At 32.6% G+C, this 13,930-nt stretch overlaps 2 protein-coding genes across 3 annotated transcripts in view; both read left to right on the top strand.

Annotated features, from left to right (window-relative positions):
• The window catches only part of LOC134844272 (meiosis-specific nuclear structural protein 1-like), a 310,596-nt gene that overhangs the window by 133,168 nt on the left and 163,498 nt on the right, over positions 1-13,930 (top strand). The window lies entirely within an intron of this gene.
• LOC134844987 (peripheral-type benzodiazepine receptor-associated protein 1-like) overlaps positions 1-13,930 on the top strand; it is a gene marked incomplete in the record, with an annotated part of 60,018 nt that overhangs the window by 8,719 nt on the left and 37,369 nt on the right. The window contains 4 exon segments of the mRNA XM_063861815.1: positions 396-479; positions 654-743; positions 5,323-5,418; positions 5,501-5,632. Coding sequence (XP_063717885.1) covers positions 396-479; positions 654-743; positions 5,323-5,418; positions 5,501-5,632 — 402 coding nt within the window.

The following is a 13,930-nucleotide window of genomic DNA, read 5'->3' on the forward strand; positions in this document are numbered from 1 at the left end:
ATTTTAAAAAGTTTTCAAAAATTTATACAACTTTTTTAGGTTGACCATATTTAGGACCTCTTTTGTCAAAGCTTCTGCGCCACAGGTGAATTCAAAATTTTGAAGCAAAAAACAGGCCAAAAGTTGACGTTTCACATTTTTTTCTGGTAGGTTTTACTGTTACATTCAAAAAGGCGCCTTAAGAAATATTTTAGGGTTGGTCGAAAAATGGATGTCTTAAAATAGTATCACATAGTGGTTTTCGGATGACCAGCGGTTCGATCTCCCCGAAAACCTTTTTTAATTTCATTTAATACAAATGTCATTTGTAATAACGTTATACGCTGATTAAGTAAGTGTGATTTAAAGGATTTAAAAAAAATTTATGCGTGATTGAATAAAATGGACTTTTTTAGGAAATTGTCCTAAACGAATTTCAGCTGGAGACTGAAAATTTGAAGAAAGACTCCAGAGCAAAAGAAGACCAATGCAATTCCTTGGTGAGTCTAACATTAAAAAACACATGCAAAAAATAACTTGAAAACATTTTGGAAAAGTATAAAAGTATAAAATTTTTATGATAAGGAATAAAAGATTTTCCAGTGAGTGCCAGTTGATCCAATTTGTTTTTTTTTTATAATATGAATTTCAAAAACGCCTTCATGTGTTTGCAGGAGCAAAACTTGCAAGATATGATTTGCCAAAACTCAAAACTCACAGAAGAAAATATTCGTCTCAGCCAGGAATCACAGCAATATGAAGACGTAAGAAAACTTTTTTTTTAATCAGTGGCGGTCTATGGGGGGTATAGTGTTTGTTACGTTTTTAATAAAGTGTTTATAGTAATTTTGAAGAGTTCTCAAAAAACAATTTGGTCGTCTTTTTAAAAAGTCGTCAAGTTGTTTCGATTTTTTTTAAATTGCCCCATCCGACAGCATCCTAAATCCACCCCTGTCTTAAATCTTTAAAAAACTCTGACCTTGAAAGAAACATTCAAAAATAATTAAAAATACTGTGACAAAGGCATCGGAAATAGACGAGTCGTCACAAATATTTTCTAGATGTAAGACAAGTCGACAAATGAATGTTTCAAGCAGGGGTGGATCTGTTTTTTTTCGACCCTCTCAGGGAGTCGACCCCCTGGACACTCTAAGGTTACCTCCTTGGGTATTTTTTACCACATTTTTGGCTCTATGTATAGTAACTTTGAGGGGAAAAGCGCGTAACTTTGACGCGAAAAGACCATTCAAAAAGTGCTCAAAAATTGCACTTCTAGCCTTTTTTTTCAATATGCCTGTAGCGCAGATGATTTTCGGAAAAAGAGTTCTCCTGTGTTTTGAGAGATTTGGGAAAAATCAATTTGGTCGACCCATTTTTTTTAATAAGTTCTCCCTCTCGAGAAAATTCTAGATCCACCCCTGGTCTCAACCAATGATTAACCAAAGCTTATGCAATTAGAGGTCTCAATCTGATTCTAAATTAAAAACATAGTTCTGGTAATTGAATAAAAATATCACTCGACAATCTTGTGGTATGCAGAACGAAACATGAAACACTGAAAAAACTGCAGAACTTCTATGGTGTCGCAACAAATTAAACTACCTCTTAGAATTTGGTAAAAAGTATTTTATGTTTTACCAAAAAATGGTTCTTCCAAAATTTAGGAAAAGCGAAAAATTATATCAAGTTATTAAATTTGGGGGAAAAGAAAGCACCGAAGAGAGAGCCTCAGTTTTCTCGGAGTGCAAATCTTTCGCGATATCTCGCGAGAAAGTACTCTATGCTTTTTTGCAATTTTCTTGCAAGATTTGCAATGATCTTGCATGGTTCTTGCAAAGTTCGCAGTCCATTTTGCAGAAGCAAGCAAGATTCTCCTACAAAACTTGTTTTTAATTATTTTTGCTGTTTTTGTTATGTTGGGGTTCTTTTTTGAAAATTCTGCTTGCGTCGAGCAGATACTGAGCAAAATCTCACAGCTTTTGAAACAAATTGTAAAATATCTCAAAAACATCTTGTTATTAACCGTGTACCAATTCTCTTTCCAGAAAAATAAATCTGCGATAGATGGTTGTCTTTGATTAATCAAAAAACTTTGAAAACTCAGATCAATAAAAAACAACAAATGCGCTTTTTCTAGATAACATTTTTCATGAGAAATTTTGGAAAAAGTGGAAATGTATAGTTTTACCAAAAAACATCAATCTCCTAAATAAGATTTTTAGAATACTGTAAGCAGTGTGTAAAAAAATCATTATTTTGCTGGGAAAATACTCAATCAAGGCGTACTGTATTGGAACCATTTCTTTTCTTTCTAAATAAAAAACCTTAAAAACAAATTTAGCATAAATATGGATTTAGTGCAACTAACTGATTTTACAAGAATCCCATGTACAAGTTTTTCAATAGCGAACTTACAAAACATCGGTGCTAAAAACACTGGAGAAAAAACATAAATCGTTTAATGAAATTGAAGTTGTCCTCAAGGTTGATAAACTAGAACTTACTTTTTGGGGAAGAAAATATTTTAAAAAATAAAATTTTCCGCAAAAACCATGGTGTATCTTATTTTCTCAGCTTAAATTTTCAGCTGAATTAAAAATTGCTTAAGCAAGTTACTGTGTGCGACATATGGTTCCATTAGAAGCAAGATTTATCTTTTTTTGAATTCTTTAGATTTGTCTTATTTTTTTCAGCCTAGTTTTTTTTCCAAATTCACCCATGCATCAAGTTAACAGACTGAACAGACAATTTAATTGAAGAATGAAAACTGTGACAAACTAAATAAATATTATATTTATAACAAAAGTACCTGTGATAATCAACGAACGCACAAAACAAATAATACAAAAAAGGTTCTTAAGAATTGGAAAAAAAATCTGTATTAAAAAGTAAAAAAAAATGGACGAATTTAAACGTGAAACTGAGAAACTTTAAATCTAAACAAAATTTTACCTTAAAAACATACACAAAAGAATTTGCATTTTTCGATTCATTGATATATGTTTTTATGTTACATGGTGCAACTGCATAATTGCATGTGTAATTGTTGATTTTTGACTTAGTAAAATAGATTCAATTGATAGCTGCATGGTTCTAGAAGCAAGTGTTTTTTTTTTAATTTTTTGTTTGTTAAGAATAAATTAAGGTGAATCATAAGTAGAACAGAGCCAGCAGTGAAACTTCTACAGGGTTAGGTAGTGGAAGTAGTAGAAAAATTATGTAAGATTTTTGCACTATTTACACTTCTCTAACCCTGAAGAAGTTTCACTGATGTCTCGAATTTTTTTATAGTCCTGCTTACATTTTTTCAAAAAATTCACTTGGTTAAACATAAATGCTGCTTCTAAATAAGCTTATTTCATTCAGTTGAATATAACAATTACACCGGCATGCATTTAAACAATTACAACACAGAATATAAAGGCATAATTCAATACTAACCTTAAGAACAAATTTAATCTCGAAAAAATAATTGATCTATCAATGCAAATTTTCGTTGTTTTGAATTCCGAAAAGAAAATGCAAATCTTGCAAAATGTTTTGTAAGATTTGCCTTCCTGTGCAAGAATCAAACATGAAATGCATTCCAAGTACACTAGGGAGGTACCAAATATAAGTTACAACAAACTAGTTCAATTTCATCCAAAAAATTATCTTAAAAAGTCATCGCTTCAATTAAAATGCGTTGCTGCCTTCTTCTGTTTATCAGCAACTAATGACACGACTATTTCTGTCTTATTAAAACATGAGGACGACTTTCGACCATGATACAAAAAACGTACCAGATCTAAAAGCCAGCTAAAGTCGAGATTAACTTTCAAGAAACAAGTAGAACAGTGTCTAATAGAGTAGCTCTGGCAATACTTCTGTTGATTGGCGGTATCGTGAAATTATCTTTGGAAAAAATGAGTTTTTCAAGCAAAATATTAATTTTCTCATCAAAATTGCTTATAGATTTAAGTCAATATACATCTCACGGCATAAGTTGGCGTTAACGGCTCGTTTGTTTAATTAAAATCGACAATATTGTCGCATCTTAGTTATATAAGAATTTTTTATTTCAAGAGAAAAAACATTGACAATTAACGTATTCTATTAAATTTGAAATTTGGTTTCAACAGAAAAATTTGAAAGATAATGTATTTTACTATTGAAAAACTACATAGTTCCTGCAGAATTATTCATAACAAAATTTTGTTTTCTGAGACATTGAAGTGTTCTCTGAAAAAAAAATTTATCATAAAAAGTTGGAATTTATCAATTATACCGGCATGTACTTATATATTATTAATACTATCAGAACAAAGAACACAAAGGAATATTTCAATGCAAACCTTAAAAACACAAATAATCTCAAAAAATAATGGATCTACCATTGGGACGTTTGTCATATGTCATCAAGTTTTATTATAGTTTTATTATGTTAAATTATGGTATTAAAGTGAAATTCCACTTTTAAACGGGCATGCACTTATACATTTACCAGAAAAAACAGAAAGACAAAAGAAAAACTCGAAATATCATTAAAGAATGGATCGAAACGAGTGAGTAGTGGACAACTATTTGGAAACTATTCATCAAAGTTTTCGATTGTAAGAATGTTCTACAAATGGGATGGTTCACTATAAAACCTAGAATGGTTAAAAAGAAAAAAAAACGTTGTTCATTATTTTATACATGAACATGGCCCCATTGCACAAAATTATTGGGGGATTTTGTATCATATAGCTATGTATATTTCGTATATTTATCTTATGTGTAATTTTTTATAACTACATTTTTGACTTGTAAATTTTTATCAAACAGCATGTATTCTCTAACCTCCGGGTAACGCGAAAAGAAATTTATACTTTCGTCAATAGATGCTTCCAAAAAAACTACATTTTGTAGCTGCGGACTGAGGGCATTAAAAATTAAGTTTTTTGATGCTTTGAAGGACACAATTGCTCAATCGAACTAATCGAGCATAGTTATGCTAGAAATCGCAAAAACAGCAACAAATTTTTTAAAAAAAATACTTGCTTGCTACATTTAGAAGGAGTCTGTATCGGGCTACCTGTGGACATAAGTTGTTTGCATGTTTACAGAAGTTATTTAGCTACCTGCAGTCGTTTCGTATGGTTGAAAAAATGCATCGTGTTTGCATTAACAAGGGTTGCAGAGAATCTAGAGACATGTGAACAGAAACGGGTCGGGCAAATATAAGAGCTAATATTGGAAGTAAATATAGGTTTAGCTTAGACTTTTTGTATTTACATTGCGCTCGGAAGAAAGAGTTGGAAAAAATGAAAAAATTGTCAATTTTTATTTTGATTACCTTATCTATGTAAATAAGTTCTTTAGGTTTCCTCTCGAAGTCAGAAAATGGCAGAGGACATAAATCGGCTGCTTCAAAAAGAGACGAACTTGCGGCATGAAAAAGAGATCCTGGCCGCCAAAGTAGTATTTTGAACTTTACGATAATCGGACATTCGCAATAACGTTCAAATTGATGAGATTACGTTTTTATTTTTATATTCAGTGTGAAAACTTGGAAGCTGAAAATGAAAGTTTGAGTGAGGCCAACAAACAGATTACTCAGTTAGCAGACGAAAACAGAATGGCTCAAAGACAGATTCAAAAACAGCGAGACGAAATTGAACAGATGCAGAAGGTCAGATTTTTTCCACATTTTTTCATTAAAAAAATTCTGAACGAGCCTTATCGGTTTTTGCGATTAAAACCATGGTAAATTTAGATATTTAAATGCGACTAAAGACAATTTGACAACAGGGAAAAAATGCGGAAGTTTTCGCGGAAACGCGTGGCGATTAAATATCGCCTTGCTCAGAATCCTAACATTATCTGCAATTGGTGCTACTGCAGGCAGGTTCTAAATATGATGTCAGGCAGGTTTTACCAGACGACCTCTGTGCTACGATGCACGTTTTTTTAAAAATTTTCATGAGTTTTCCTGAGAAAGAGAATTTTTTTGATGTTTGCAGTAGTTGTTAGTTTTAAGCAGGCAATAAGGAAGAGTTTTAAGCAGGCAAAAGTAACGGAATATTTGTGCTCGGGGTGGTTTTTTTTCTTCAGACAAATTTCGACTTTTTAACTAGCCATTTTTGACGGAACTTTTGATATCATTCAAAACGTATTGTTGTCTTGAGCTTAAAATTGAAAAGCTATTTCACCTGTTTTTTTTTGTAAAGCTATGGGCGTTTATAGATTGTCATTTTGGTCAATTTGCGACAACTAAAGCGCGATACATTTTGCGCTAATAATGTGTAAGCGGAGATTTAATCCGTCTTAGAAATCGTTCCAAATTGGTTGAAAGAAGGTTATTTGCCATTATCGATTTGTTACTAAGAGCGAAATCTATCACTTTATACTTAATATGGCGTAAGGGAATGATTTTTACAAAAAAAATCTCAAATTTAGAAGAAAAAAATTTTAATTCTTTTTTATAACATTTAAACTTTTCATGTTTTTACTGCCCCATAGACCTTAGGAGGCAGTTGGAACATTCAGAGCTTCGCCCTGATACGAGCAGTCTTGTTTCAATTGAAATTGGAGTTTTTTCCGCGAAACAGCTTGAATCACTCAAATTGTCTTTGAAACATTTTGTCAAACTTGTCCAAGATTTCAGCATACTGACATTTTCACAATAAAAACAATTTTAAAAAAATATATATTTCAAATCTCCGGAATCTAGCGGAGTTTTTGATTTCACAAGCTTTCTATATCTCATTAGCTTCTGAAACTTCCGCTTAACGATTTGTTATGCAGCTGAAATTATCTTGATTGGGATGGACAGAAAAATGGTAAATGGTTTTAACAAACAAAGAAGAATTTTTGAATAATTTGTAGGATGCATAATTCAATTCCCCAGTAAAGTAGAATTCAAATCTAGTGATTTGAATAGTCTCTTTTGTTTACGGCAACCATTACCATAATATCTGCCCGCCCCGACCAACTAATTCAAATAAGTATTTCCGAGAATAAGGGTAACCCTCCGATTGCGGGTAAACAGGTGATTGGAACCTGGAGAGATTAAATCTGATAAATTTACGAATGTCTCATACAAATATGCCATCGATCGATAGACTAAATAAACTAAAAATTTTTAATAACTATGTTTTTTCTCAACTAGTGTTTTTCTGAGGTCGCGCAACTTTTAAAAAAAAAATCGAAAATTTGAAAAAAAAATGTGGAAAAAAAACTTGATAGGAATAAATAAAAGTGAAAAAGTTTTTATTCCGAAGTAAACTACTGACATTGGTAACAATTTTTCTGTAAAGTTAATCGACAAAATTTTCAATTATAATTGATTAAAAATGAAATAACTTGCTACAAAAACAAGTTTAATCGATTATAATTGATTATATTCGGATTTTTTTGCTTTGAAAAATATTATCATTATGATTCATTTTTATTCAATCTTAACCGATCATTGTGTAATTTTATGGGGAATGACAATGAATTTCCAATTTAATAGATTATCTTCCATGAAACTTCGGTGCGGGTAGGATGTTGCCGATTGGAGGTTTTTTCAAAAAATGTACAAAAATTTTGTGAACATTTTTTCCATTTTCTTTAGGTCGGCTTAATTGATTTTCCGAGTGCTCACAGAACATATTAATTACCTTCTTTTGATAAATTTTTTTTTGCCTCAGGCAGAAGCAAGTTTAGGGGGGAGGGACCCCTCTCCCCCCTCAGTGATTCAACTATTTCGACCCTTCGTACTATTTTGAAATATCCATTTTTGGCTGACTGGCACTAAAATTGGCGCCAGTTTTTATCATCGGCTCCATTGTTCACTAAGTTTCAGGGGAATCTTGCGTCAAAAACAGTCCTTTTGTCCGAAAATGCCTAAAAACGCCATTTTTGGACTGTTCTTTTTTCAAAATATTCGGATTTTGGGAAGTTCTAAACGTTTTGACCGAAAAATTTTGATTTTCGGCACGCAATCGTCATCAAACTAACGCCGTTAGAAAAATTTTCGGCTTGATTGACTAAAGTGTTTAAACTGTGACCTAAGTGTTGGAATCACCAGTGTTTAAATAGTACAAAAGGAAATTCAGAACGCAGAATTTAGTAAAACAGCGCCAAAGAAGAATCAATGGGCCGAATCTCTAAGTGGGCATCAGAAGCAGAAAATAAATTTTTTTTCAGAAAAAACCTAAGTTTTCATTTCGGTTATACAGATTTTTAATTTGACTCAAGAGGTTGTTGTTTTTTTTCAGTTTTTCTAAGTGCTTTTTAAGAGTAACGAACGTAGTGAAAACTCTCATATAGGTTTTGCTGATTTTTCTTTGTTTTTTTTTCAGGAAAAGTCTTAAAAGTTTCTAATAACTAAAGATATTCATTCATTCATACATATGATGCATTTATATGCTTAGATATATATGCATTTTTTTACTTCAATTGAAAGTCATCAGCTGAAAGTGACGTAAAGAGTACTTTCCAAATACGAACGTGGCAATAGCGCAAAATATGTGAAGAATTTTTAGTTTTGAAAGTGGAATTTCATTTTTAGATTTCCCGCAAAATTAAACTTTATCTAATGGTCCAGTTTTCTTTAGTTGGGTTCATGTCATCAAAAAAGCACCAATCATAAATTGTTCTAGAAAAACAAAGAGCTTAAAGGGCATCTCTTTTTTTCTTTGAAATTCATAACGTGAGATTTTTAAAAAAAGACAGTGTTTTATTATGTTTATTTGCGTTCTTTACTCTTTTCTAATCTTCGATTGGCTCTGTTTAGTTTAATGTTGAGCAAGTAGGTATTAGTAGAAAAAGTTATTTATTCTGTAAAAAAATGTTTTCCCCATCAAAACAATTTTTTAAAGCGTTGATTAACACTTCCTTGGTAATATATTGTTTTGATAAATTCTATTAAAAAATCTTCAATTTTGTTTCTTATTGTTCCGATTTTCAAAGAAAACGGAATATTTATGCTCGGTGTGGTTTTTTTTTAGTCAATTTTCACCGATCGAATTAATAACTAACAATAAAAATAATTTAAACCCCATTGAAGATATTGACTTCCTAAGTTCAAATGTAAAAAGATAATTCACCTCCGATTATTTTTTGTCAATTTCTGGGGTTTTGAAAAATGACAAATTTGCCATATTCTGGGCTAAATTATGCGCGCTTTGAAGAGTTTATTCTTATTGCTGAGTTTATTCTTAACGCGAATTATTCATGCGTGGCGAATTATCCCGCACAACAAAAATGTTGAATTGAATTGTCATTAATTGGTCGTATTAATTTCGTACGACTCAAAATTTTCCACTTTGATATTGTCCAAAATGTATAGCTTTTAAAATTTTCTTTTCCCAAAAACTATTCGAAATGAATTAAGGGACAGTCAGAACATTCAGGGCTTCGCCCTGATATACGAGCAGTCTTGTTCATTTTTTGTACTTGCACTATTGTTCTAATATAGTCTTGTACTATTTTTCCAAGCTTTAACTCTTCTCACATTGCACCAGGTACAAAAAAGCACCAGATTGGAAAAAAGATTGGGGTTTTTGATGTGGTCGGAACTTACTGTATTATTTGCACAAAAACGGCTCTTCTTGTTGGCTTTTTTGTCACAAATTATAATACAAGTGACCATATAGTTTCAGCGCCATCACTTTCTCTATAGACCTAATTAAAATATGTTTGTATGACTTGAAGAAACTAATTTTCTTTACTTAGTTCAAATGTCGGAAAAACTACTCTTGAACTGTTTCCTAAACAAATTGTTTCCTGTTACCTTTCAGTTACACACTAATGTGGTATGGCGATCGCGGCTTTGAGCTTAAATGGACATATTATTTTTTAGCCGTTATCTTTTATTTCTGTTCTGATTGATTTCCACTTGACTTCATAACCTGCTGCGTCCTAATTCGAATCTCAGCAAAGCTTTTCCTGAAGGATTCAATCACTTGTGTAGTTTGAGATTTGTTTTGTTGCAATGTGCGTGTGCTCGTGTATATGGGGGGGGGGGGGGGGGAGGTGTTAATAGGGCGATGGGTTATGCTATAGTCGATGTCTTGGTCAATACCGCATTCTATCTGTTTCAAGGAGCGGATTCTAAGTATTCCCTTTTTTGGTTTCAATTAAAATCATTAAATGAAGTGAAATAACTTGAACAATTCACCGGATGTGAATAGATTAGTTCAATTTTCTTGTACAAATTAGTTTTTTTTTCGTACATTCCTACATGAATGAACCGAACCAATCAGACACCTGAGGTATTCGAATACCGTATAAAAATATCAAGAAGACGGCTTCGATGAAGATAACGTTCTTTTCTGCTTTGAGTATAATACATTAAGCAAAGGATTTTAATTGTCTGGAAAATCCGCGTAGACGGAATCAGTTTGATGCTAACGCTGTTGTTTTTTTTCAAGAAACAAACTATTTGAATTTTCACGAACAAACAGCTTGAGGTTCCATGTGAACATGAGTTGCTGAAATCATTTTTTGTTCATTTCTCCATAATAAATTGAGTGTAAAACTTAGTCGAGCGAGAAGTGTTAATTTTTGTTTGTTTGCCCAATCTACGAGGTGAGCAGAATACAAACTATTTTGATAGCTTTCGAATCAAATCAAGAGAAGAAAAATGGGGTAGTTCCAGATAAATTGATATTTTGAGGTGTCTTATGCCACGCCCTGCATAATTTATGATGCATGCATAGTCTGCACCGGACATGGGTTGATTAAAAGTTGATAGGAAGAAGGGAGGGGAATGAAAGGGAATTGGGGAGGGGGGGGGGGCTTGGGGGTTGGCACAGTATGACGCGTTGCAACTGTAGATAGTAGTTGATGTCCCGAGGAAGAACGATTGCAGATCTAAAAAAAGAAAGAAAAACAGCCCTGAAAGTAAGACGTCACCATGCCCTCAATATCTCTCAGTAGCACAATATTTACAGCCATCTATATTTAATATTTCTTTTTGCAATGAAGAGGTATTAAAAAAGATCAGCGATAGGCCAAAAAATAAAAGCACTGCAGCGCATGGCTGGTAAAAATGAAAAAAAAACAGAATATACAGAAAGGCAAATCACTGATGAAACATGATGTATAAAAATAAAAGATGGTAAATGAGGCATGGTATTGGCGGTGGATGCAGTTACAAAGAGAGAGAGAAAGCAAAAAAAAACAAAGCGATGAGGGAGGCTTACGTAGATCTATATTTGCTCGTTGGAAGGCAATACTGAAAGTACAAATGCGGCAGCCAGCAACATCATCTAGCGTCTCATCTTACCATCAAGTAACATCCTATTGTTAGGAAAGGGAAAAGAAAGAGAGAAAAAAGTCGGAACAATAAATATGGGAGTAAGTTTTGTGCTTGTGCTATAATCGGTATATATCTGTATAGGAAGAAATAAAACAGGGAAACGCGGCTTGGTAAGGAGTGTAATGTAGTGCTGCTGATAATTTTGAGGTTGTCGTATAAGTATATGCCACCATTTACAAAAAAGAATCATTCTACATTCCGCCTCAAATCTACAGGCTGGAATGTTTGCAGATACACAAAGAACAGTACCTTCGTTCATTTTTATTGCTCTCTATTTTTAATCCAATCAAAGCAAAATAGTGAAAAGAATAAAATGGGGAAAATGAAAAAAGAAAGGTTTGCGAGTGGCTATAAGACATTTTGCTGATGCTGCAACGATTTAAGCCACCGTTAACCCAATTCTTTTTTCATCTGCAAAAAATCCTTGCTTCCATATTGTGTCTTTATTAGACAAACGTGGAAAAGACAACTAACTGCATTTAAAATGTTCATTGAATTGGTGCGTAATTTTCTGAATATATCGCAATATCGCTGCTTTTTAATTTTTTCTGTTTAAAAAATCGTTAGAGGAGATTCCCGTGATTGTATTATGTTTGTAGTAAATGCCAAATAGACCGAAACGCAGCGACCATTTGGGGATAAAGGCGGAAAATCGGGAAAATAATCAAAAATTGAAAAAGCTCTAATATTGAAGATTCACGGCAGTATTATCAGGCAGAGGAAATTAAACAGAATTTACTAGATTAAAAAATTTCTGTTCTCTTTTATATTTACGCCAAATAATGTTGAAACAAACTATTCACATTTTTTTATCTGATAAATAGAAAATTTCGAAAATTAAGTTCGATTGATATTAAGTTTATCCGCTTTGGTGTGTTTTCATTACAAAAAATGAAAAACTTTGTTTAGTTATGCTTTGTTCCAATCAGCGGTTAAAATATTGTCGAGGGAAGAAAACTTACAATCCATTTACGGATTCGTGCTATTTTCGTTATCAACGACAAAAATTCGGTAAGTTTGATTCTCAATTGATGTTTCTTTTTTCATTTGCTTATCGCAAAAGTCTATCAAAATAAGTAAAAACTAGCTCGCATTTGGGCTGATCCTTGAGAAATTAAGAGACCGGCATTTGATTTCAGAGTTTTCAGTAAGATTTTTTATAACCAGGATCTAGATAGTAAGTAGCTTGCCTGATGTTGGATGGTTTTAAGCGCGTTTGTTAAATAGACTTGCTACGCGTTATTCAAGTAAAATTGGCAATAAGTTGCATTATATCGTAAGAGATATCTTTACGAAAAATGTTGCAGGTAACAACTTTTAACTTTTAAGTTTCGATCCTTGGTTGTATACGAATCCTCCAAAAACCATTTTAATGTCATCGAAAAAACTTCTTGTTCTTAGTTTGTATTTTTCTTTGTAAGTCGTCGGATTAAAAAAGGTTAATGTGCGCCTTCTAAGTTCTTTATTTAGAAATTCAAACTGACGGAGAATTTCTCATACGTAACAAAACTGCTCTTGTTAGGGCTACGCCCTGAATGCTCCGATCGCCTGTTATTTTGTCTCGGATATTTTAATTTTTTCAACAAATTCCGAAAATGCGACGGAATATTTGAGCTCGGGGTGTTTTTCTCCAATTCTTATTCGAAAGCTTCTCTGACGAGAAAAATTAAGTATTAAAAGACATCGCGTCTGAAGACAACGGAAACTATGAAACAATTGAAGTATCTCTTTTTCAAATGGAATGATGGATGGCTCAATCAGATTAATTTACCTACCGCGCTAGCGCGTTAAAATACTGGAGGTTTCCGAGCGCATTCATGATCCCAAATTGTCAGTTTTCAAAAGCCAACAAGACTGCTCGTATCAGGGCGAAGCCCTGAATGTTCCGACTGCCTTTTAAGGTTTATGGAGCGAACAGTAATAACATAAAAAACTATGAAATAAAATAAAAAGAATTTTTTTCTAAAATTTGAGATTTTTTTTTGTGAAAATCAACCCCCCACACGCCATATAAAATCATCCCCCCATACGCCATGTAAAGTACAAAAGGATAGATTTCGCTCTTTGTAACAAATCAATTGGGTTCAAATCGAGCACAAAAGCCATATCTTAAAAGAAGGCAGAAATATTTGAACTCACCCATATTTAAAAGTATGCGAATTAAAATTTCTGCAGTTTTCAAGATTCAAATTGGCGTTTTTGCGTCGTTTTACAAACTAGAAACAAGGATAACTGGTTGCGCAGACATTTGGATCACAAAAAAAATATTAAAAAAATATTTTCTTCAAATTGCGTCGTTTTCGTTCCGTGTGATAAAAGGATCTGAGCCAAAGCCTAGAACTTCGATAGTTTTTTTAAATGACGAGAAAAATTAAGTATTAAAAGACATCGCGTCTGAAGACAACGGAAACTATGAAACAATTGAAGTATCTCTTTTTCAAATGGAATGATGGATGGCTCAATCAGATTAATTTAATTACCGCGCTAGTAGATATTAAAACATTTTTTCTCGTAAAAATTTCAAAAAAAAAGTTAAAGTGTTTCAACATAAGTAGAAATTTAAACCTGAAATTTTTCTAATGAAAAAACAAATTATATAAAATACCATAACTTTTTTGTGTGCTTATTTTTGACGTTTTTTTTGCTCTCAGACTATGGACAATTACTGGTTTAGTAAAA

Source organism: Symsagittifera roscoffensis, chromosome 4 (assembly GCF_963678635.1).
Source record: "Symsagittifera roscoffensis chromosome 4, txSymRosc1.1, whole genome shotgun sequence".
Lineage (NCBI taxonomy): Eukaryota > Metazoa > Xenacoelomorpha > Acoela > Convolutidae > Symsagittifera > Symsagittifera roscoffensis.